Genomic DNA, 26896 nt, shown 5'->3' with positions numbered 1-26896 from the left:
ACCTTATCCGTATGGAAGATCAGATAAGGAGAATCACATTGTAAAGCAGATAACTCGGAGACTCTACGAGCCGAGGAAATAGCTACCAAAAACAGAACTTTCCAAGATAAAAGTTTGATATCTATGGAATGAAGAGGTTCAAACGGAACTCCTTGAAGAACCTTAAGAACCAAATTTAAGCTCCATGGGGGAGCAACAGGTTTAAACACAGGCTTGATTCTAACCAAAGCCTGACAAAATGCCTGAACGTCTGGAACATCTGCCAGACGCTTGTGCAAAAGAATAGACAGAGCAGAAATCTGTCCTTTTAAGGAACTAGCTGACAATCCTTTTTCCAAACCATCTTGGAGAAAAGATAATATCCTGGGAATCCTAACCCTTGGATTCACACCAATAAAGATATGTACGCCATATTTTATGGTAATTTTTCCTGGTGACAGGCTTTCATGCCTGTATTAAGGTATCAATGACTGACTCGGAGAAGCCACGCTTTGATAAAATCAAGCGTTCAATTTCCAGGCAGTCAGTCTCAGAGAAATTAGATTTGGATGGTTGAAAGGACCCTAAAGTAGAAGGTCCTGTTTCAGAGGCAGAGTCCATGGTGGAAAGGATGACATGTCCACCAGATCTGCGTGGCCACGCAGGCGCTATCAAAATCACTGATGCTCTCTCCTGCTTGACCTTGGCAATCAGTCGAGGGAGCAGAGGAAACGGTGGAACACATAAGCCAGGTTGAAAGACCAGGGCGCTGCTAGAGCATCTATTAGCATCGCCTTGGGATCCCTGGACCTGGATCCGTAACAAGGAAGCTTGGCGTTCTAGCGAGACGCCATGAGATCCAGTTCTGGTTTGCCCCAACGATGAATCAATTGTGCAAACACCTCCGGATGGAGTACCCACTCTCCCGGATGAAAAGTCTGACGACTTAAAAAATCCGCCTCCCAGTTCTCTACACCTGGGATATGGATAGCTGATAGGTGGCAAGAGTGAGTCTCTGCCCAGCGAATTATCTTTGAGACTTCTAACATCGCTAGGGAACTTCTTGTTCCCCCTTGATGGTTGATGTAAGCCACAGTCGTGATGTTGTCCGACTGAAATCTGATGTACCTCAGAGTTGCTAACTGAGGCCAAGCCTGAAGAGCATTGAATATCGCGCTTCCAGAATATTTATTGGAACGAGTGTCTCCTCCTGAGTCCACGATCCCTGAGCCTTCAGGGAGTTCCAGACAGCACCCCAACCTAGAAGGCTGGCATCTGTTGTTACAATTGTCCAATCTGGCCTGCGAAAGGTCATACCTTTGGACAGATGGACCCGAGATAGCCACCAGAGAAAAGAATCCCTGGTCTCTTGATCCAGATTTAGTAGATGGGACAAATCTGTGTAATCCCACAGATTATTTGTTTAAGATCTTTAGATCCAAAATTGGTCTGAAGGTTCCCTCTTTTTTGGGAACCACAAACAGATTTGAGTAAAAACCCTGTCCCTGTTCCTCCTTTGGAACTGGATGGATCACTCCCATAACTAGAAGGTCTCGTACACAGTGTAAGAATGCCTCTCTCTTTATCTGGTTTGCAGATAATTGTAAAAGGTTAAATCTCCCTTTTGGGGGGGAAGCTTTGAAGTCCAGAAGATATCCCTGGGATATAATTTCCAACACCCAGGGATCCTGGACATCTCTTGCCCACGCCTGGGCGAAGAGCGAAAGTCTGCCCCCTACTAGATCCGTTACCGGTTAGGGGGCCGTTCCTTCATGCTGTCTTAGAGGCAGCAGCAGGCTTTTTGGCCTGCTTACCTTTGTCCCAGGTCTGGTTTGGTCTCCAGACCGTATTGGACTGAGCAAAAGTTCCCTCTTGTTTGCATTAGAGGAAGTTGATGCCGCACTTGCCTTGAAGTTTCGAAAATTAGACTATTTGGCCCTTGATTTGGACCTGTCCTGAGGAAGGGCATGACCTTTTCCTCCAGTGATATCAGCAATAATCTCCTTCAAACCAGGCCTGAATAAGGTCTGCCCCTTGAAGGGAATGTTAAGCAGCTTAGATTTTGAAGTCACGTCAGCTGACCATGATTTAAGCCATAGCGCCCTGCGCGCCTGTATAGCAAAACCAGAATTCTTAGCCGTTAGTTTAGTCAAATGAACAATGGCATCAGAAAACAATGGAATTGGCTAGCTTAAGTGCTCTAAGCTTGCCAAGTATGTCATCCAATGGAGTCGCTACCTGTAAAGCCTCTTCCAGAGACTCAAACCAGAACGCCGCAGCAGCAGTGACAGGAGCAATGCATGCAAGGGGCTGTAGGATAAAACCTTATTGAATAAACATTTTCTTAACGTAACCTTTTAATTTTTTATCCATTGGATCTAAAAAAGCACAACTGTCCTCGACAGGGATAGTAGTACGCTTTGCTAAAGTAGAAACTGCTCCCTCCACCTTAGGAACTGTCTGTCATAAGTCCCGTGTGGTGGCGTCTATTGGAAACATTTTTCTAAAAATAGGAGGGGAAGAGAACGTCACACCTGGTCTATCCCATTCCTTATTAATCATTTTTGTAAACCTTTTAGGTATTGGAAAAACATCAGTACACACCGGCACTGCATAGTATTTATCCAGTCTACACAATTTCTCTGGCACTGCAATTGTATCACAATCATTCAGAGCAGCTAAAACCTCCCTGAGAAACACGCGGAGGTGTTCAAGCTTAAATTTAAATGTAGAAATATCAGAATCAGGTTGCATCATCTTTTCTGAGTCAGAAACATCACCCACAGACTGAAGCTCTCCTTCCTCAGCTTCTGCATATTGTGAGGCAGTATCAGACATGGTTCTTAAAGTGTCAGTATGCTCTGCATTTCGTCTAACCCCAGAGCAATCTCGCTTACCTCTAAATTCAGGTAGTCTGGCTAATACCGCTGACAGTGTATTATCCATGACTGCCGCCATGTCTTGTAAAGTAATCGCTATGGGCGCCCTAGATGTACTTGGCGCCATTTGAGCGTGAGTCCCTTGAGCGGAAGTCAAAGGATCTGACACGTAGGGAGAGTTAGTCGGCATAACTTCCCCCTCGTCAGATTCCTCTGGTGATACATTTTTTTTAAAGACAAAATATGATCTTTATTGCTTAAAGTGAAATCAGTACATTTGGTACACATTCTAAGAGGGGGTTCCACCATGGCTTTTAAACATAATGAACAAGGAGTTTCCTCTATGTCAGACATGTTTGTACAGACTAGCAATGAGACTAGCAAGCTTGGAAAACACTTTAAATCAAGTTAACAAGCAAATATAAAAACGGTACTGTGCCTTTAAGAGAAACAAATTTTGTCAAAATTTGAAAAACAGTGAAAAAAGGCAGTAAATCAAACGAAATTTTTACAGTGTATGTAATAAGTTAAATTTGAGTGTACAAAAGTATGTGTGGCAAACAGGTCAGATGTTAACAAAACAAATATGCTCAACACAATGTGCTAAAAAACAATACTCTAATTGTTTAGAATATACAGATGACCGCTGCCTTTCCTCAGTCTCTCCCCAGGGACTGTACAGAAAATAGACAAAACGAAATGGATGGCGCTGGTCTTGATGTATAGTTAGTTTCTAATAATAGATAGAAATAGACTTGATGTGCAAGTTAAATCCGACAAAATAATGTGCAATATACTCACTCCTTTAGTAATGTGAGTTCAGCTTCTAAGGTGTGTCTCTCTCCAAAGGAACAACAGATGATTTTCAAGGTATTATCAGCTGGGCTTAATTTGTTCAGGAGCTCCAAGTGTTTTTGTAATCCAGTGTAGCAGTTATACCGCCAGCATGAAACAGCTCTGGGAACCCTCTGTGTGTGATGGGAAGAAAGCCGCCAAGCTCCTCTACCCTACAAACTCTGGAATTCCACCCTCAGCTCCAGGAAACACTGAAGCAACAAACGGACATCACACAGCTGAGGGTGGAATTCCAGAGTTTGTAGGGTAGAGGAGCTTGGCGGCTTTCTTCCCATCACACACAGAGGGTTCCCAGAGCTGTTTCATGCTGGCGGTATAACTGCTACACTGGATTACAAAAACACTTGGAGCTCCTGAACAAATTAAGCCCAGCTGATAATACCTTGAAAATCATCTGTTGTTCCTTTGGAGAGAGACACACCTTAGAAGCTGAACTCACATTACTAAAGGAGTGAGTATATTGCACATTATTTTGTCGGATTTAACTTGCACATCAAGTCCATTTCTATCTATTATTAGAAACTAACTATACATCAAGACCAGCTCCATCCATTTCGTTTTGTCTATGTAATAAGTTAACAGAGCATTGCACCCACTTGCAAATGGATGATTAACCCCTTAATGCAAAACACGGATCAAAAAAACGATAGACGTTTTTTAACAGACACAAGAAACTGACACAGCCTGCTGTGGCCCTACCTTCCCCAATAAACGACTTTGGAAAGCTTTGAGCCCTTTAGAGATGTCCTATAGCATACAGGGGACTCCTGAGGGAAGCTGGATGTCACAGTTTGTAATTTTAACTGCACCAACTGTAACTTTTATACTACAACAGTGGAAAGCCTCAGGAAACTGTTTCTAGGCAAAATTTAAGCCAGCCATGTGGAAAAAACTAGGCCCCAATAAAGTTTTATCACCAAAGCATATATAAAAACGATTAAACATGCCAGCAAACATTTTATATTGCAATTTTATAAGGGTATTACCCCTGAGAGTAAGCATAATACCAGTCGCTATTAAATCACTGTATTCAGGCTTAACTTACATTAATCCGGTATCAGCAGCATTTTCCATTTCTAGAAAAAATTGTAACTGCACATACCTCATAGCAGAGTAACCTGCACGCCATTCTCCCGCTGAAGTTACCTCTCTACTCAGACATATGTCAGAACAGCAATGGATCTTAGTTACAACCTGCTAAGATCATAGAAAACTCAGGCAGATTCTTCTTCTATTTACTGCCTGGGATAAAATAGTACATCTCCGGTACCATTTAAAATAACAAACTTTTGATTGAAGATAAAAAACTAACTATATTTTACCACTCTCTCTTACTACCTCCATGCGTGTTGAGAGTTGCAAGAGAATGACTGAATATGGCAGTTAGGGGAGGAGCTATATAACAGCTCTGCTGTGGGTGTCCTCTTGCAACTTCCTGTTGGGAATGAGAATATCCCCACAAGTAATGGATGATCCGTGGACTGGATACACCTTACAAGAGAAAACTGAATGTAAACGCTTATTAGTTTTAATATCAAGAGGACTAGACTCCTCCATATCTAATGCAATCAACACTTCTTTAAGTAAAGAACAAAAAAACTCAATTTTAAACAAATATGAAGATTTATCAGTGTCAATATCTGAGGCAGAATCTTCTGAACCAGATAGATCCTCATCAGAAATACATAAGTCAGAATGATGGCGGTCATTTAAAAATTCATCTAAAATATGAGAAGTTTTAAAAGACCTCTTACGTTTACTAGAAGGAGGAATAACAGACAGAGCCTTCCGAATAGAAATAGAAACAAATTATTTTACATTAACAGGAACATCCTGAACATTAGATGTTGAAGGAACAACAACAGGTAATGGATTATTACTAATGGAAATATCAGCGTTTGATAGTTTATAATGGAAATATCAGCGTTTGATAGTTTATCATGACAACTAACACAAACTACAGCCGGAGGAACAGTTACCAAAAGTTTACAACAAATGCACTTAGCTTTGGTAGAACCGACATCAGACAGCGTCTTTCCAGAAGTAGATTCTGATCCAGGGTCAGGTAGTGACATCTTGCAATATGTAATAGAAAAAACAACATATAAAGCAAAATTATCAAATTCCTTAAATGGCAGTTTCAGGAATGGGAAAAAATGCAGAACAAAACAAGCCTCTAGAAACCAGAAGCAACTGAAAAGTGAGACTGAAATAATGTGAAAAAAAACTGGCGCCAAGTATAACGCCCATATTTTTTGGCACCAAAAAAACATCCGCAACACACATACGTCAAAAATGACGCAATCCCGTGAAAACTTCCTGCGCCAACTATGACGCCGGAAATGACGACATTTTTGTGCCAAAAAAGTCTTGCGCCAAAAATGATGCAATAAATAGAAGCATTTTCTGCACCAGCGAGCCTAACAGCCCGCAATTTTGAAAAAAAGTCAATTGAAAATTTGAAATTTTAAAGGTAAGAAAAAATATAATTCATATGCATTTTCCCCAAAAAATGAAACTGACAGTCTGAAAGAAGGAATACTGATTATCCTGAATCACGGCAAATATAAGTTTTAACACATATATTTAGAACTTTACATATAAAGTGCCCAACCATAGCTTTGAGTGTCATAAATAGAAATAAGACTTACTTACCCTAAGACACTCATCTACATATAGTAGATAGTCAAACCAGTACTGAAACGAGAATCAGTAGAGGTAATGGTATATAAGAGTATATCGTCGATCTGAAAAGGGAGGTAGGAGAAGAAATCTCTACGACCGATAACAGAGAACCTATGAAATAGATCACCTAGAGGAAGACCATGGTATTCAAATAGGCAATACACTCTTCACATCCCTCTGACATTCACTGCACTCTGAGAGGAAAACCGGGCTTCAGCCTGCTGCGAAGCGCATATCAACGTAGAAATCTAGCACAAACTTACTTCACCATCTCCATGGGAGGCAAAGTTTGTAAAACTGAATTGTGGGTGTGGTGAGGGGTGTATTTATAGGCATTTTGAGGTTTGGGAAACTTTGCCCCTCCTGGTAGGAATGTATATCCCATACGTCACTAGCTCATGGACTCTTGCCAATTACATGAAAGAAAATGGGTTTCATGTCCCTTTAATTAACATATAACTTTAATAACCAATACACAGATTTTATACATGTTTAACAGAAGCCCAGATTATGAACTAGATTTATTAAAGCTGAGGCGGACAGGGGCGCGTATACGCGCCCCTGTACGCCTCAGCTCGCCTGTGGCGGGGCAAAATTACCCGCAGGTATTCGACATTGCACACGAGCGCAATTTTGCGCTCGCATACAATCCCGCCCCCTGCCCGCGCACAGCCAATCACGCGCGGGCAGGAGCGGTCAATCTCCTCGGTCTTAGAGGTGGCGAAGAGGTTAGGGAAGCGACGGTCTAGTGACCGCTGCTTGATAAATGACGAGCAAGTTCTTGTGAGAACTTGCAGCTGTAGGGCTTTAATAAATCTAGCCCTTAGTGTTACTTATATGTGTTTTCCTCTTTGTCCCATACCCTGTAGAGTTATATATAAATTATTACCTAGAGACCTGAGGGTCTGGTAATTCTCCATCATCACATCCTTATAAAGCTCTTTTTGTTCTTCAGTTAAACAGCCCCACTCCTCCTCCGAGAAATAAACTGCAACTTCATCAAACTCCATTTGTTCCTTAACATAAAAATAAATAAAATCAAACCATAAAAACATGATTTAAATCATAACTATAAACCACACAGAGCAAACTGACTGTGACAATAACCATGAACAAACAAAGAGCTCGGCCAGTGACTATGAACAGCCCATATGGGGCTAGATTACAAGTGGCACGCTATTTATCTCTCTTGCTGTTGCGTTAATCTTAAACTAGAAGTAACTAAAAAAAAAAAAAAAAAAAAAAAAAAAAAAAAAAAAAGCTTAAACTAGAAGCTTTTGTGCCTGTCGGGTAGTACGGATATTAGAGTCAAACGTTTTCACACAAGCACTAAACTGATGCACACAAAAAGCCAAACTTTGAATATCGTGACCACGTTAACGTATTCCTCCACAAACTACAATCAAGCATGAAAAGTAAAAAAATAAATAAAAATACCCTTACTTGCGCGCAAACCCGATCACATTTGATCAAGTGTCCTAACCCGGCATTAAATTTAAATATTTCAGATTCCAATATTCTTCACATACTGTGTGTGTGTGTGTGTGTGTATGTGTGTATATATATATATATATATATATATATATATATATATATATATATCTCGTTGCGGAATCTGTTGGCGCTCTATAAGTAGCTGATAATAATAATAATATAAACAAATACATATGTCTGTATATATATATATATATATATATATATATATATATATATATATATATATATATACACATACATACATACATACGACAAGATTACTAATTTTGAGCGCTATAGGGAAAGTAAAGAACGCAACAAAAGTTGCGTTATTTAACCCCCTATAGCGCTGCAATTACAAGTTTTAAAAAAAATCTGGCTTGCGCAGGCGATATGGAGATTTTAAGCTCCATACCGCACACAAAACAAGCGGTGTTTTGACGTGCTTGTGCACACTTTCCCCATAGACATCAATGGGGAGAGGCGGCAAAAAAAAAAAAAAAAAGCTCCGTAACGCAGCCCCATTGATGTCTATGGGGAGAAAGAAAATACACTTTAAACCTAACACCCTAACATAAACCCGAGTCTAAACACCCCTAATCTGCAACTATATTAAAGTTATTAACTCCTATTCCGACGCTCCTGATATCACCACCACCTAAATAAAGCTATTAACCCCTAAACCTCTGGCCTCCCACATCACTACCACTAAATAAACCTATTAACCCTTAAACCGGAAGCCCCCCACATAGCAACAACCTAAACTAAACTATTAACCCCTAACTTTAACATAATTAAACTAGATCTAAATTAAACTTACAATTATTAACTAAATAAACCTATTAACCCCTAAACCGCCAGCCCTCCACATCGCAACAACCTAAATTAAACTATATTAACCCCTAAACCTAACTCTAACCCTAACGTAACCCTAAACCTAACACCCCTAACTTTAACATAATGAAATTAGATCTAAATTAAAGTTACTATTATTAAACTAAATAATACCTATTTAAAACTAAATACATACTTACATGTGAAATAAAACCTAAGCTAGTTACAATGTAGCTAGCTTAGGTTTTATTTTTATTTCACAGGTAAGTTTGTATTGATTTTTACTAGGTAGACTAGTTATTATTTATTTACTAACTACCTAGCTAAAATAAATACAAACTTACCTATGAAATAAAAACTAACGTGCCTTACACTAAAACCTAACATTACAAAAATAAAAAAACCTACCATTGCAAAAACAAACAAAATTATCCAAAAAAAATAAAGGATTACTGCTATTCTAATACCCTTTAAAATAAAATAAAAAACACCCCCAAATAAAAAAGCCAAATCTAGAATAAACTACCAAGGGCCCTTTTGTAGTTTATTGTCCTGAGTTAAACAGCTCTTTTGCTTCTAAAAAAAATACAACACCCCCTAACACTATATAAACCTCCACCCCCCAAACTACCAAGGGCCCTTAAAAAGGCCTTTTGTAGGGCATTGCCCTAAGTTAAACAGCTCTTTTGGTAAAAAAAAAAAAAAAACACCCCCTAAAAATATACATTACACAAAATAACAAACAAATTATCAAAAATAAAAAAAATATTCCTATTCTAATACCCATAAAAAAAACACCACCCCAAAATAAAAAACCTAATCTAGAATAAAATACCAATGGCCCTTAAAAGGGCCTTTTGTAGGGCATTGCCCTAAAGATATCAGCTCTTGTACCTGTAAAAAAAACACAAAGACCCTCCCAACATTAAAACTCATCACCCAACTAACCCCCCAAAATAAAAAACTAATTATAAAAAAACCTTAGCTACCAATTGCCCTGAAAAGGGCATTTGTATGGGCATTGCCCTTAAAAGGGCATTTAGCTCTTTTACTGCCCAGGGTCTTTGTGTTTTTTTTACCGGTAAAATAGGCGATCTCTTTGGGGCAATGCCCCACAAAAGGCCCTTTTGAGGGCCATTGGTAGTTTATTGTAGGCTAGGGTTTTTTTTATTTTGGGTGGGCTTTATTTTGATAGGGCTATTAGATTAGGAGTAATTCTTTTTTATTTTGGATAATTTAGTTTGTTATTTTCCGTAATTTAGCGTTTGTTATTTTTTGTAATTTAGAGTAGTATTAGGATTTTTTTTAATTTGTAGTTTAGTTTAATTTAATTGGTAGTTAGTTTAATAATTATATTAGTTTAATTGTTAGTTTAAACTTAGTTTTTTTAATTTGACAGGTAAGTTTTAATTTAATTTAAGATAGGGAAATTGTAATTTTAATATAACGTTAGGAGGTTGTTAAAGGGACAGTTCACCCAAAAAATTTCTCCCCTTTAAATTATTCTTAATGATCCTTTTAACCTGCTAGAGTGTATTAAATTGGTTACAAGTAGCTCCTTTACTCCTATTTCAGCATTTGAAATAGCTTATTTAGCCTGTGGTATCGCCACCTACACTGAACAAATTAATACTGGAGTATAGGCTATTGAATAGCCTAAGTATACACAGCCAGCAGAAGAGATTACACTCTGTGGGATGCAGGATAGTTAAGTAATAAAATGATCATTTTCCATTGTTCTCTCTATGTTTTGAGCTTTGGTGTTCCAGCCAAATAAAAGATAAGGAAGCAAGTCTGTTTACACAAACTTAGAACATAATGAGATCTGATATCACCTTTAAGTTCAACCCATTGTAATAGGCTGTGGTTTCAAAGCACAAAATCAGCTACTTCATATACACAAATAAGCATGAAAATGGAATTTCTCAAATATTTTATACTCTGCAGTTGGTATAACAAGTCATTTAAAATACATTCATGGAAAAACTATTTTACAGTGTACTGTCCCTTTAAGTTTAGGGGTTACTAGTTTAATTTAGTTTATTGCTATGTGGGGGGCTTCCGGTTTAGGGGTTAATAGTTTACTTTAGTATATTTTGTTGTGGGGGGCTTTCGGTTTAGGGATTAATAGGTTTATTATAGTGGCTGCGGTTTAGGCCTTAATAACTTTAGTATAGCGGGGGCGATGTGTGCGGGGGGGGGGGGGCAGATTAGGGCATAATGATATTTAAAGTGTTTGCGATGCGGGAGGGCGGCAGTTTAGGGGTTAATAACTTTAGTAGACTGGATGGTGATGTCGGGGAGCGGCAAAATAGGGTTTAATATATATATTTTTTTAGTGGCTGCGATGTCGGGAGCGGCAGATTAGGGGTTAATAAATTTGTTATAGTGTTTGCGATGCGGGAGGGCCTCGGTTTAGGGGTTAATAGGTAGTTTATGGGTGTTAGTGTACTTTGTAACACTTTAGTTATGAGTTTTATGTTACAGCTTTGTAGCGTAACACTCATAACAACTGATTTTAGATGGCGTTACGGATCTTGTCGTTTTAGAGAGTGTAACGCCGTTTTTTTTAGCCAGAACGCAAAACTCGTAATACCGGCGCTATGGGAATCCAATAAAAAAACTTAATTTTTAAGAGTGCGGTACTGACGTTGCGTTACATGCTAAAAGGCTTGCGGTACACCTATACCGACAAGACTTGTAATGGCTGTTTTAGGGAAAAAGATGTGTTATGGGCCACAACACTGCCATTTGCCTCATAACGCCAAACTCGTAATCTAGCTGATTGAGATATATATATATATATATATATATATATATCAATCTAGTTAAAAAGAAAGAAAACCAACTAAAGAGTTCTACAACGCTGATCACCGTTCCCTGTGATCTTACAGGTGAGCTATTGAAGTGCATCATCTATTATTGTTGAATACACTATTTTAGTCATTTGAGATACAGTATATGTATCTTTTTGCATTCTCATCTACACATGCACATGAGGAACTTCTCTTGTAAGCGCTGTTAGAAATACCTCTTCTACAACCACAACCATTACTTCTCACTAAGGAGGAAGTGAGAGACCACTAACAGCAACACTCATCAGATTCACTCATAATGCTCTAGCCTCAAAACCACCTTTATTCACGCTCAACTACCTAAAAACAAACCTACAACCTTTTCCCCACCTCCACTGGAAGTAGCAACCTATATAGGAGTCAGGTTTTCACTACTTTACTGGATAGTACAATACATCCCAACACAAAGTAAAATCTAAAAGGTATTGAAATACACAGCCATTTGAAAGATCCAATACACAACTACACTAAGGAGGAAGTACACTAATACGTAACATACACTACTAGTATATGTTCCAGTGTAATTTACATTGCATTTTGTCTAAATATGGAAGAGCATCAACAGGAAAATTATTCATTTGTAAATTAATTTGACATAAAAACAAAAAGAAGGTCATGGTCTATAAATGCCAACATACCAGAACCTATTACTGAAATTAGAGAACAGGTAAACCCCAAATCTCTATTAAGGAGATTAGAAAAATTAAAAAGATTAGAGGTGAGTAATTGGAATGATATAATAGGCTTCGAAAATTACCAAAAATATAATTTAATACCGAAACTCACCAAAACTCCCATTTTTAATTTGGATGATATTGAACTAATTCAAGAATGGGAGGAAGCAATGGAGACCTGTTCAAATACTTTTATAAAGGTTTCAGTCAAATATAGGGAACAGAACCTTGAAAGAATAGGAAAATAAATTAAAGAAATTAGGCATCAACTGCAACCTTACAATTAGGATGTATATTACCAGCAACTTGATAAAGACATTGCAAGCAGGACACAAAAATTGGAACAAGATATAATCAAAAAGAAAAAAAATAGAAAGAGATTTAAATATAAAAAAAATAGAACTAGCTGAAAATAATGCAAACCTAGAGAGAGAAGAGTTTGTGGATGCCACTGACACACCAAATGTAGAACTGTTTCCAAACACAACAAATCGTTTCTTTCCAAATAAAACCACCAACCATAATTGCAATAAATATAACCAAAATGCAGCTAAAGAATAATGTATAGTCAAAAGCAAAAATAAAAGTTATAACATGCATTTCAAAAACAGTAGTGATAACAATCTACACTCTACTAGACATTCAAACTTTTTTCATAAGCCTAATCATAGTACTTATAACAAGGACAGCAGAAAACAATCTGAAACCGGCTACACCAACTACCCTAGGACTTACACAAATTACTTTAACCTGACACTGATTATGCCTACCATGGAAAAGGGGATGCAAGATTTGAAAACAGGTACCAAGAGCCCAATAGGCACCAAAAACCCAGTACTAATAAGAATGACTATGAAAACAAGTACCAGGAAGCCAACAGATATAAAAAAATGAGTACCCATCAGAATGGTCATAAACACACTCATTTTTAGGCCTGAGAAAAAGAAAAGGAATCAATTCAGAAATCATACCTCCCTCTGAGACTAAGAGCAGAAAGACAAGACCCAGTGTTCCACAACTTCCAAACACTGCAAAGGTCGACCCCACAAAAAGAAGGAAGGAAAGCGGGGAAGAGGATGTAGGGCAAGAAAACAAAAACAAACAAAGAGAAAACTGGCATTCAAGGCAGCAGTCCATCTAAATCTGGATAAATTAACTGAAGTAAAAATCTTTAATTTATCAAATAGGAAACTAACCGAGGAGGAAAACATCTTGCAGAAAGGTCTCTCTTTTGCTCCTAGTAAAAAAGACGCTTTTTCATTGTTTGTCGATTGTAATAAATACATAAGGAATCTTAACTTACGATACTTCAAGAAAAGCGGCAAAAAACAAATTGACAATTGGAGCACCAAATTAGATGAAGCAGAAATTATAGAAGTCGATAAAATGGTCTCACTAACACAAAGTGACATGCCCACTCTAAACCTCTTAGAGTCATTAGACCCGGAAATGGTGGAAAAAATAGAAGAGGATAGAGTAACCAAACAGTGGGTTTAAACCCAGATCCGTATTCTATCCAACCCATTCTAAGGGCCAATATATTTCACTCTTTGAAGACCTAGTGCTTAATGATTTGGAACTTATGTGCAAATCTTTCAAATTATCTAAGAAGCATCTTACAAATAAAGAAGAAAAAAAATTGTATCGAACCTAAGCAGAGACCATGATCTAGTCTTTAGAGAAGCCGATAAAGGCGGCTCAATTGTAATACAGAATATAATGGATTACATTGGGGAAGCAAACCAATTACTTTCTGACAAGGAGATTTATGAAATACTAGCAAAAGACCCGACCAATTAATTCTCAGACGAATATAATCTCTTAATAAGAAATGCAAAAAAAGAGAAAATCTTGAATGAGGATGAGTATAATTTCTTGTCCCCAGATATTATAAGAACTGTAGTGTTCTATCACTTACCAAAAGTGCACAAGGATGCTAACAACCTCCCTGGCAGACCAATAATTTCCGGCATAAACAGCAATCTATCGGAATATGAAAACCACTTCCTCCAACCCGTAGTTCCAAAAATCAGGTCATAAATACGAGACACCCAACATCTTCTGTCAATATTGAAAGAGAACAGCTGGGAAGGAAATTATTCGCTAGCAATACTAGATGTCACAGCTCTGTACACGTCTATTACACACAATAAAGGGATCTGTGCAGTCAAGGAAATTCTAATAAGTGAAACAATATCAAACAAAACCAAGTTGCCTTCATAGGAGAGACAATCAACTTCATCCTAACTAAAAATTATTTCACATTCAAAGATAAAATCTTTCTACAGAAATTTGGCACAGCTAAGGGCCACTATATTTGCACCTAGTTTTGCCAATATGTATATGGGAGCTTTCGAAAATCGACACGTATAGGCCAATAATAAATTCATAGGAAGCATCATTAAGAGATTTATTGATGATATTATAATCATCTTGAAGGAAGATGGACACCACTTTAACAAATTTGTCAACGGTCTAAACAAGAACGACTGGAACCTTAAGTTTACAAACACTTGGAACAAGAGTGAGATCAATTTCTTGGATGTTACTATCTTCATTGAAGACAATAGGATAGAAACAAAAAGCTATACCAAAGGAAACAGACACTAACAGCTACTTACATGCTACTAGTAACCATCACAAGAACTGGATAGACAATATCCCATATGGTCAATTCCAACGGATCAAACAAAACTGCTCAAAAAACAAGGATTTTGAAGAAACTGAAATAACTCTAAAACAAAAGTTCTACAGTAAGAAGTATAACAGGAAGACTGTGGATAAGGCCTATAAAAAAGTAAACCTGGTGGATAGAGAGGAATTACTTAAAACGAAAAAAAAAAAAAAAAGTGGGGAACAAGAAGGATGAAACGACAACAACTCTTCCCTCAAACCAGATACCTAGGTTTATAACTACGTACAACAGCGGAGCCAAATACATTGTAAAAGATACTTAACAAACACTGGCACCACCAAAAAAGGGACCCGCTGTTAGGAGAGATATTACCAGAAAAAACACAAAAATCACCTATAAGAAAAATATAAATTTTAAGAATGTACTGGCACCAACTAAATTAAAGATAAAGAAAAACAACAAGTCAAGACAACTGACTAACAACGAAAACAAAAGGATTTTATAAACGCAATAGAAAAAAACTGTATGTTGTGATCACGTTAGCAGGAACGAAAGAAAAAAGATGGATTATAGATGGGGAGAACAACAAATATGAAATAGAGAGCTTCATGAATTGCAAATCTCAATCCGTCATATACCAACTCACCTGTAGCTGCAATAAAATTTACATAGGAAGGACAAAAAGAACCCTGAAAACAAGATGCCTTGAACTTATAAAGAACATTACTAGTGATTAACCTGAATATGGCATAGGGACCCATTTCGAAGAATTTCACAACAAAAACAAAAAGGAGCTAACAATTAAAGCAATTGAACATATACCACAAACAGAAGGGGTTAATAGAATGCTGCAATTAAGAAAAAGAGAGACCTACTGGGATTTATAAACTAAAAACAAGAAAACCATATTGTCTAAAAACAGACAGACATAGATCTAGCAGCATTCCTTTGAAAAATTTAAAAAAATATTTTAGGGGATAAATACCCCCAGTATTTAACATATTAGAGTGCAAGAATCAAAACACTCATCAGTAATTATTCTCTCTATATGGAACATCCCATATATTTTATATATAGTTTATATATTTTTTATATAATATATATCATATTTTCCATAATCAGAGTATTTGGCTTATACACACATTTTAAGTATTTAATACCCTCAATTTTACAAACAATTATAATTACTACATTTCAGTTGTAGTATTTACAGTATTCACATTTTTTATTGACATTCATAATAATCAATTAACACACTGCACATTTGTAATACTCTTTATTTTAAGTAGTTTTTGATATTTAGCCCTAAGTGAAAAATAATCATCTGATTAATTGAATAGGAGTACAACAATTAGTACCCTAATTGGAAAATTATCAGGCTTTTTAAGTGCCAACCGGATGGCTACAGATTATGAGCCTCTGATGAAGTGAGCTGATACACTCACGAAACACGTAAGGCATGCAACGCACCTTCGTGACATCACTTCCGGATATCCGACCACTCTTCCCGCACTCGCTAGATGCTACACACTAGCGGATCAATCTACTAACAGCTCTATACTGTTACAGAGACTTGCACACTATGTTTTTACTCTCACAAGTAAGGTATCTACAGGTTTTACCAATCTATTTAATGGGATATTATTATTGTTACTATTGGGTACATTTGCACAGCACTATTTGGTACATAGCTCAATACCCAGTAGATCATATTGCCCATTTCTGCTTATACTGACCATATATATATAGCCAATATTTCTTATTCCACAGGGACTTAGAATCACATCAACCACCTTCAAACGGTATTCACTATACCACTATTTTTATAGTTGAAACCACTATAGAAACTAGTTCATCTATATTTAGACTTTTTTTAACTCGTTTAGTATTTTTTTTTACCTATGTGTTTATATTTATACACACTTTTTTATATAGGTACTTATTTATATTTTATTAATATTAATACTATTTTTAATACTATATTAATATACTTCCCCGTTTTTATAATTCCCTATACACATTTTTATCCAAATAAATTAAAATTTCAATTAAATTAAAAATTTCGCTATCTTTTATTCTAGAATTATATATAAATATATTCACATTTTTCGCTTCTAACTCATTAATGTCTAAAATTCCTTCTTGTTATGCTTTTAAAAGGAGGTCCCACAGTTCCTTTTTATATTGTATTGTGGGATTAAAGTTAGGGGTAAATAAGTGTTTTTATCACATAAAAGATTGTTTGCTTCCTCAAGATACATTGGACTATCCTGAATTACAATTCCATCCCCTTTGTCTGCGGCTCTATATACCATAGTTTGATCTTCTATTAGATCTTTAAGGGCCTTTCTTTCCCCCAAAGAAAAGTTATCTTTGAGTTTAGTAATTTTAGAAAGTTTGTTATTGGATATTAATTTGTCCATGTACTCACAGACCAATTTATTGTAGGTCTTAATATATTCACTTTGACAATTCTGAGGATAAAATATAGATTTACGTTTATAAGGACAATGTTCAATATTCCTACTATCTTCCTCATGTATAGACCAATTAGAAGGTTCTAAATCTGAGTCCTGGTTCAGGGAAGCTAGTTCATCTGTAATAGGGGTATTATCTGTAACCAAGTCCTCAAGAATTTGTAACATGGCAGAGTCTTGTGTCCCTATAGTTACCCTACATGCAAGACTTTTAGTATGTTCAAAATACCGTTTGAGAGTGATATTACGTATGTATCTCTGAATGTCAATATATATTTCAAAATCGTTAGGTGGTGCTTGGGGTGCAAAATTTAAACCTTTAGACAATTACAGTAATTCGTTATGGGTGAAAAATTTTCTGGATAGATTAAAGATTAATTCACTCTTTTTCTCTAGTTCCATCTGCTTCTGTTCCTTTTTTCTACATTTCCTCCCTGCATCTTCTAGAGAACGTTTGAGATTTCTTGGTGTTCCATAATTGTGATAAGGGGGTTGTTGTGGTTCTTCCTGACTTTGATACAGAATAGACTGTTGCTAAAAAAGTAGCCCTATTACTATCTCCTCTATTGTTAGGTGTATTATTTATGTTTCTAAAGAGTTGTTTAAAATGATGATTAGCTTCTCTATAAGCTTTTGGTTTAGCCCCTGTTGATGCCAACGAGGGGATTCCTGATTGAGGTCTCTTATAGATTTAAAATGATTGGTAGTTTCATACTTATTATTATGTGTAACAGAATGGTTAGAATTGGACATACATTTATTCTGATGCTTAATAATGCTAGTCTTATTATTTCTTATGTTGGTCTGTTCCCTAGTGGTATTTTGTTTTGTAGGGAAATGTTGTTTATTCACATGTTTTAAATCCCTTTGTTTTATTTCACATGGGGTTTCCCTATGTTCATGGTTCTATTCTGCTCGTTTTTCTACAGGATGGTTATGTTGCTTATTTGCTAATTTATAAGTATACACCTGATTTGTAGAGAAATCCACCATATCTCTCCTCAGTTTTTTAAGTTTATTAGTTTCCAATTCTTTATTTGCAATATTAATTCTATTCTGTATATTAGTATTTAGATCTTTCCATTTTTCAATGGATTGATACGGTTGTAATTTATGTGTCAATGTATCTATTTGAGTGGTTATTCATTTTAAATTGTTTTATCTATACTTGATTACTAATTTGATAAGTGCAATTGAGCAGTTATGTAAAATTTGCTCCCACTCAGTCTGATATTTAACTTCGTCTAAATCAAAGGCTGGAAACTTAAAAACTTTTAGTCCTCTAGGGATAATATTGTGGATGATATAATTATCTAGTAGGACTAAGTCCTGTCACTCCTTAGCATCTTTAAGGAGAAGTTTTTCTAAGTCTCTAAAAAGTTCTATAGGAGCTTCTGTAATTAAGGTAGTAGATTCTAGTTTCAGTAGATCCGAATGTCGTAGTCTATTTATCCTATTTGTATTGACCCCAAATTTACTACTGTTGGGCTCACAGGGGAGTTCTGCTAGGTCATTGGCCAAGTCTTATTAAATTAAATTTAGGTGAAAGAAATATAAAGTAAAGAAAAGAAATATATATATATATATATATATATATATATATATATATATATATGATAATATGAGGTAACTTAATTTATCATACTCTAAAATGCTTTAAAAAAAAAAAAAATCAATCAGTTTAAGAAAAAACAATCTATATGAGCAAACAAAGGCTGCTGCTTATGTTTTAGAATGAATAAAAGAAAGACAAAAAGAGGTCGTGTCCTAGCAGCGGCTCTGAGTAGTTGCATCTTTTTCTCTCTCGCTTTTTTAAAAGAAATTGATCAGAAGAAATTGTACTACTGAGAGTGACTATGAAGAGGAAGCAGCCATTCTATCAGTAAAATTTAAACAGAAAGGATATAGTGATAAGGTATTAATGAATGCTAAAAACAAGGTAGATAAGATGGACCGGACAAACCTAATTAAAAAACAAAAATACTAAGAGAAATATAGACAGAAATTATAATAACAATTCTGCCCCTAAATTTGTGACCAAATACAATATCATCCATCGACAAATTAAGGGTATCCTCACTAAGCATTGGCAGGTCTTATGCTTGGACCCCCTTCTAAAAAACACTCTGGGCCCAGGTCCAGAAATAAAGATTATAATAACTTTCTGGCCCCCACAAAGTTAAGAAATAAACCTAAAAGCAATCCTACACAGTGGCTTGGAACAACACCTGGCCTTTTTAGCTGTAGAACAAAGAATTGTGTAAGGTACCCTCAAAGCAGTAAAAACAATATGAGCTTTAGTAATTCTGATAAAAGTAGAGAATTCACTTGTAAACGTAAATGTACTACATTTGTCGTATATCAACTAACTTGTTAATGCAATTTGATTTGCATTGGGAGAACTAAGAGGAAGGTCAAATACAGATTCAGAGAGCATCTTAAAAATATTGAAAACAGCCTAGAATCCCACAGTGTGTCAGCCCATATTAAATCAGTTCACAACCAAAATCCGAATGGTTTAGAAGTAAAAATTATTGAATGGATAGCACCGAACAAATGGGATACCAATAGATTGCTAAAATTGAGGCAACAAGAGACATATTGAATTAAAAAAAACATAATTGTCTACAGCCAAATGGTATGAACGTAGATCTAGATATCCAAGCCTTCCTCACATAAAAAGTCTCTTTTGTCTGTACCATTAACTTATGGCTTGCCTTTAGAAATAAATCTTAATCACTTAGTCTTAACCCATTCTAACTTGTGCAAAATATACTCGTTTAGTGCTATTATTACCTATATATTTCAATTTCAACAGTTATACTATATACATTATACTGTTAAGTGTATTTTTCTTAGATTTTTCTCATTTTATTTTATAAAACCTAGAATTTAGTATACAGTATTAAAACTTTCTAGAAACACATCATTATCAAATTTTTGAGATCTATTAAATGGGATTTTATAAGAGTCAGAAACATAATATTACAACATAATTTATATGAACGTATTGCTTTTTCTGCTTATATGAATCATTCTATTGGGAGTGTTTATATATATATATATATATATATATATATATATATATATATATATATATATTTATTTATTTTTCAGCCATGTCTTTTAGAACAACCATATGTATTAAAAATTCTTTTAATGCATTTAATGTATTTTTGTATATTCGTAATGTTATTTTTGAATATCTCATATGTTTTTGAGTTTTCTCCCCTTTTTATATCGGATCCGTTTTTATCTATTAGGCGCCTATAACTTTTTTTTAGTTATACCACTTCATCAAATGTCAAAAATCACAATATACACTGAGCTATTGCGATATTGTTTATAATCATATTTATGATAATAAGACAGCTTACTTGCTATCTTAGTCACAATTTATTTAAATAATTAATGTACGTCAAGCTCAGAATCCCATATTATATCCCTGTGATGCTCAAACACCTAGACTTGATTTCAGGTGTAAGACCAGTCGAGGGATTTCCCGTTGCTCAAACAGCCCAGTCCGGTTTCTATCTCACTGCATATAGCGGATACCTTGTGAAGACGGTTACACCTGTGGACTGTCTTTTTTCTACAAACACTGGACTTAAGTACTATCCGGGTTATAAAGAAGCGGTTGGTATAATTATCCTGTACCCTTTCCTGCCTATGGATTTACTACGATGTTGATGTGCATGTTTTCAACTTACAGCTTGTAAGTAGCCTTATATGCGTTTGGGACTTATAATAAAATTTGTTATATTTTGCGCTTACATCAGTGTTGCACTTTTCTATTTTAGCGCATTTCCATTGGATTGTGATTGGCTCTTCCAACAAGAGGAGCTGCAAATACACTGGATCGTGGAGACAACAATCTGTGGAAATATTATTTCCAACAAAAGAGGTCTGCATCTTTCAGGTTCCATTATATCAAGAACAGTGTTCTAATTATATATTTATAAGGACCTTTTGAATCCTCTTTAATAGTATTCACATTGAACCAAGATTGTCATATCTTTATTTACTTGTTGCGCCCCGTTTAAAGATACAACTATCTTGTAACTTATTTTAGTATTTATTTATTCTTACTCTTGATAAAAATAGGCAGCGCTAAGTGTTGTTTTTTTTCTTTTTTTAAGTTCCCTCTGAGACACACACACCATATCCCCAGTACATTATACAAAGATATATATTATGAAGTAGTTCCATCTGACACACACACCATATACCCAGTTCAATATACAGATATATCAAATTATGGAGTAGTTCCCTCTGACACACATACTTCATATCCCCAGTACATTATACACAGATATATAATATTAAGAGTAGCTTCCTCTGAGACACACATACACCATATCCCCAGTACATTACACAAATATATATAATATTATGGATTAGTTCCATCTGAGACACACACACACACACACACACACACACACAACATATCCCAGTAAATTAAGCACAGATATATAATTTTATGGAGTAGTTCCCTCTGATACACACACACACACACACCATATCCCCATTAATTTATACAAAAGATATAAAATATTATGGATTAGTTCCCTCTTAGACACACACACACTTCCCAGTACATTAAGCACAGATATATAATTTTATGGAGTAATTCCCTTTGAGACACACACACTATATCCCCAGTACATTATATATAGATATATAATATTATGGAGTAGTTCCTTCTGATACACACACACACACACACCATATCACCAGTAAATTATACACAGATGCATAATATTATGGAGTAGTTCCCTCTAATACACAGCCACACCATACCCCCACTACATAATACACAGATATAAAATGTTATGGAGTAGTTCCCTCTGAGACACACACATACCATATCCTCAGTATATTATACACATATATAATATTATGGAGTAGATCCCTCTAAAACTAACACAACATATAACTAGTAAATTATACACACATTTAATAATATGGAGTAGTTCCCTGTGAGACACACACACACAATTTCTCCAGTACATTATACAAAGATATATAATATTATGGAGTATTTCCCTCTGAAACACTCACACAACATATCCCAGTGCATTACAAACGGATATATAATATTATAAAAAAGTTCCCTCTGAGACACACACACACACACACACACACACCATATCCCCAATACATTATACAAAGATATATAATATTATGAAGTAGTTCCTTCTGACACACACACCATATCCCCAGTACATTATACACAGATATATAATATTATTAAGTAGTTCCTTCGGACACACACACACACACACCATATCCCCAGTACATTATACAAAGATATTTAATATTATAGAGTAGTTCCCTTTGAAACACACTCACACAACATATCCCCAGTATATTATACATAGATATATAATATTATGGAGTAGTTCTCTCTGAGACACACACACTATATCCCCAGTACATTATACATATATATTTAATATTATGGAGTAGTTCCCTCTGATACACACACACACACAAACCATATCCCCAGTAAATTATACACATATGCATAATATTATGGAAGTGGTTCCCTCTAATACACACACCATATCCCCACTACATAAAAAACAGATATAAAATTTAATGGAGTAGTTCCCTCTGAGACACACACATACCATATCCTCAGTATATTATACACAGATATATAATATTATGGAGTAGTTCCCCCGAGACACTCACACACAATATATACCAGTGCATTAAGCACAGATATAGAATTTTATGGAAAAGTTCCCTCTGAGACACACACACACACACCATATCCCCAGTTCATTATACACAGATATATAATATTATGAAGTAGATCCCTCTGAGACTAGCACAACATATCACAAGCACATTATACACAGATATTGAATTTCAAGGAGAAGTTCCCTGTGAGACACACATACACACACACACCAAATACTCAGTACATATTACAGATATATAATACTCACTGTATTATGGAGTAGTTCCCTCTGAAACACACGCACCATATTTCCAGTACATTGTACACAGAAAAATAATATTATTGAGTAGTAACCTTAAAGACGCACACAATATATCCCCAGTACATTATACAGAGATATATAATATTATGAAGTAGTTCCTTCTGACACACACACCATATCCCAAGTACATTATACACAGATATATAATATTATGAAGTAGTTTCCTCTGAGACACACACACCATATCCCCAGTACATTTTACAAAGATATATAATATTATGGAGTAGTTCCCTCTGAGACACACACCATATCCTCAGTACATTATACACAGACATATATTAATATGGAGTAGTACCCTCTGATACACATGCAAACACACACCATATCCCTAGTACATAATACAAAGATAAAAAAAAAAAAATATGGAGTAGTTCCCTCTGAGACACATGCTAAATCCTCAGTATATTATATACAGATATATAATTTTATGGAGTTAATCCCTCTGAGACTAACACAACATATCACTTGTACATTATACACATATATTTAATATTATTGAGTAGTTCCCTGTGAGACACACACCAAATCCTCAGTAAATTATACAGATATATAATATTTTGGAGTAGTTCCCTCTGAGACACACACACACACACACACACACACCATATCCCCAGTGCATTATACACAGATATTTAATATTATGGAGTAGTTCCCTCTGAAATACTCTCACACAACATGTCCTCAGTACATTATACACAGAAATATAATATTATGGAGTAGTTTGATCTGAAATACTCTCACACAACATGTCCTCAGTGCATTATACACAGATATATATTATTATAGAGTAGTTCCCTCTGTGACACACACACACACACACCATATACCAGTACATTAAGCACAGATATATCATTTTATGGAATAATTCCCTTTGAGACACACACACACCATATCCTCAGTACATTATACACAGATATATATTAATATGGATTATGGAGTAGTACCCTCTGATACACATGCAAACACACACCATATCCCCAGTACATAATACAAAGATGTATGGGGCGTGCAGTAGCCGGTGAAGCTACCTCCCTGAAATTAGTTTTTGGTTGGGATGTCTGCGCGCACATACACACATACACCATATTCCCAGTACATTATACACATATATATAATACACACACACACAGTACATTATATTCAGATATATAACACTATATTACCTCTAAGACACACCAATATTTGCACAGTACATTATACAAAGATATATAATATTATGGAGTAGCTCCCTCTCAGACACACACCTTATATCCACATATTATAAAGAGATATATAATATTATGGAGTAGCTCCCGCTCAGACACATCACACACACCTTATATCCCCATATTATACAGAGATATATAATATTATGGAGTAGCTCCCTCTCAGACACACACCTTATATCCACATATTATAAAGAGATATATAATATTATGGAGTAGCTCCCTCTCAGACACATCACACACACCTTATATCCCCATATTATACAGAGATATATATAATATGGAGTAGCTCCCTCTCAGACACGCACACACACCTCATATCCCCATATTATACAGAGATATATAATATTATGGAGTAGTTCCCTCTCAGACACACACCTTATATCCACATATTATACAGAGATATATAATATTATGGAGTAGCTCCCTCTCAGACACACACCTTATATCCCCATATTATACAGAGATATATAATATTATGGAGTAGTTCCCTCTGAGACACACACTATATCACCAGTACATTATACACAGATTTATGATATTATGGAGTACTTTCCTCTCAGACAAACGCGCCATACCCCCCAGTACATTATACACAGATATTTAATATTATGGAGTAGTTCCCTCTAAGACACACACAATACATGAAATTAAGATATATAACACTATACAGAGCTCCTGTACCAGCACCTCACATACAGACATAAGCTATTATAGAGTTATTATTCACATATGATACTGTTTATAGCTAGGCTTACCATAATTTTTAAATGTGAAACTGGGACCACCTGGTGCGGTGCCAGTGGGGGTGTGGTCAGGGGCGTGGTCAAGGGACGTGGCGATTACCAGTCCTTTTAAAGTAGTAGCTTTTATGTGCATAATGTTTTGTGGATACTCTACCCTTCCTCAGTCAAACAACAAGTGAATCACACAGTTTAAATAGACCATAACACCACCCCCTAGTGAAAAAGGCACCATTACCTTGTCATGGCAACCCATACACAACATTACCAAATAAATTATTCATCTAAATCTCAGATTCTAAATAATGCCAAACATCAGGCATAATTACCAATTTCATAAAATAGTGACAAGCATATACATCACACAATTTAATTTCTGCAGAGTAATATGTGTTTTATGTGTCTAATTAAGGAACAGAACCGAATACTGATTAGGCATAAATACAACATTGAATGTAATAAGTCAAAAAGAAACACGTACCTGCTAAAGCTGTTTAAGAGGCTACTCTATACCATAACGCAAGAAGTTTACAGCCAAAATGCTATTCTGCATAAAGTAAAGCAAGATACACGCCAAAAATCCTACCTGTCTGCACTTCCTGGTCATACCCATATGATTCCCCTAAACGTGTATCACCGGTGATGTCACCAGGGGTCGGGGGTGTTAAATTCTTAGAAAAATAAACCAAGTAGTACTACAAAATTAAAAAAACTCTATGCTGCTCACTCAGCCTGTATTACTAAAGGTAAACTTTGATGGACACGAACATTAAGCTAAGCAGGGCTGTATGTAACAAAGTACCAGCATCCAACTATGCTGGAGAGTCACAGTCTAGTCATTTTGAATAATGTATCCGGGTTTCAGGCGGTCTGAAACCCGGACACATGATTTGAAACCCAGAGGTGGCAACCCTACTGGGACAGAATGATCAACCGGGTGGGACACTGGGACAGCGCCTCCAAACAGGGACAATCCCAGTAAAAGTGGGACTTCTGGTAAGCCTATTTATAGCCACCTTCGTAAACCTACCATTTTGATGCGAGCCGGTAAAAGCTAGTTCCACTTCTGTTGCAAGACCGCTGATGTCTCAGAAGTCACATGGCTGCAGCGATCAAATGGTACTTAGAGATACATTCTAATCTCCTGTCCAACAATTTCCTTCTGCACTATTTGATCTTTCCAGTCACGTGACCATGGTGACATCACAGGTCTATTAGCTAAATGGAAACAAGTTGCTATGATCTTAACTCGCAGCTTCACAAAGGTATTTATATTAGCAGAGACACTTTTCTATTGTGTTATATATCAGAAATATACTGCACGGAGGTTGATGTGTGTACTGGAGAAGTTGCGGTATGTATTACTGAGTGTACCTTTATATAATATATATAGCTGTATATGAGGTACTGGGGAGGGGGCTGTGTGTCTGTGAGACAGAGGGGACATCTATAATATTATACATCTGTATATAGGGTACTGGGGAGAGGGCTGTATGTCTGAGGCAGAGGGAACCTCTATATAATATTATATATCTGAATTTACGGTACTGAGGAAAGGGGCTGTGTGTGTGAAACAGAGGGAACATCT

General features: G+C 36.0%; 1 protein-coding gene across 1 annotated transcript in view; it reads right to left on the bottom strand.

Moving 5' to 3' along the window:
- The window catches only part of LOC128657253 (zinc finger protein 783-like), a 141440-nt gene extending 115060 nt beyond the window's left edge, over positions 1 to 26380 (bottom strand). Inside the window, exons 1-2 of the mRNA XM_053711526.1 lie at positions 26339 to 26380; positions 7288 to 7414 (exon numbers count right to left, since the gene is read on the bottom strand). Of these exons, the coding sequence (XP_053567501.1) occupies positions 7288 to 7414; positions 26339 to 26341 (130 nt within the window). The 5' untranslated portion in view covers positions 26342 to 26380. The remainder of the gene's footprint in view (positions 1 to 7287; positions 7415 to 26338) is intronic.
- Positions 26381 to 26896: the final 516 nt, after the last annotated feature.

Source organism: Bombina bombina, chromosome 4, assembly GCF_027579735.1.
Source record: "Bombina bombina isolate aBomBom1 chromosome 4, aBomBom1.pri, whole genome shotgun sequence".
NCBI lineage: Eukaryota > Metazoa > Chordata > Amphibia > Anura > Bombinatoridae > Bombina > Bombina bombina.
This window is presented reverse-complemented; position numbering and strand designations above follow the sequence as displayed.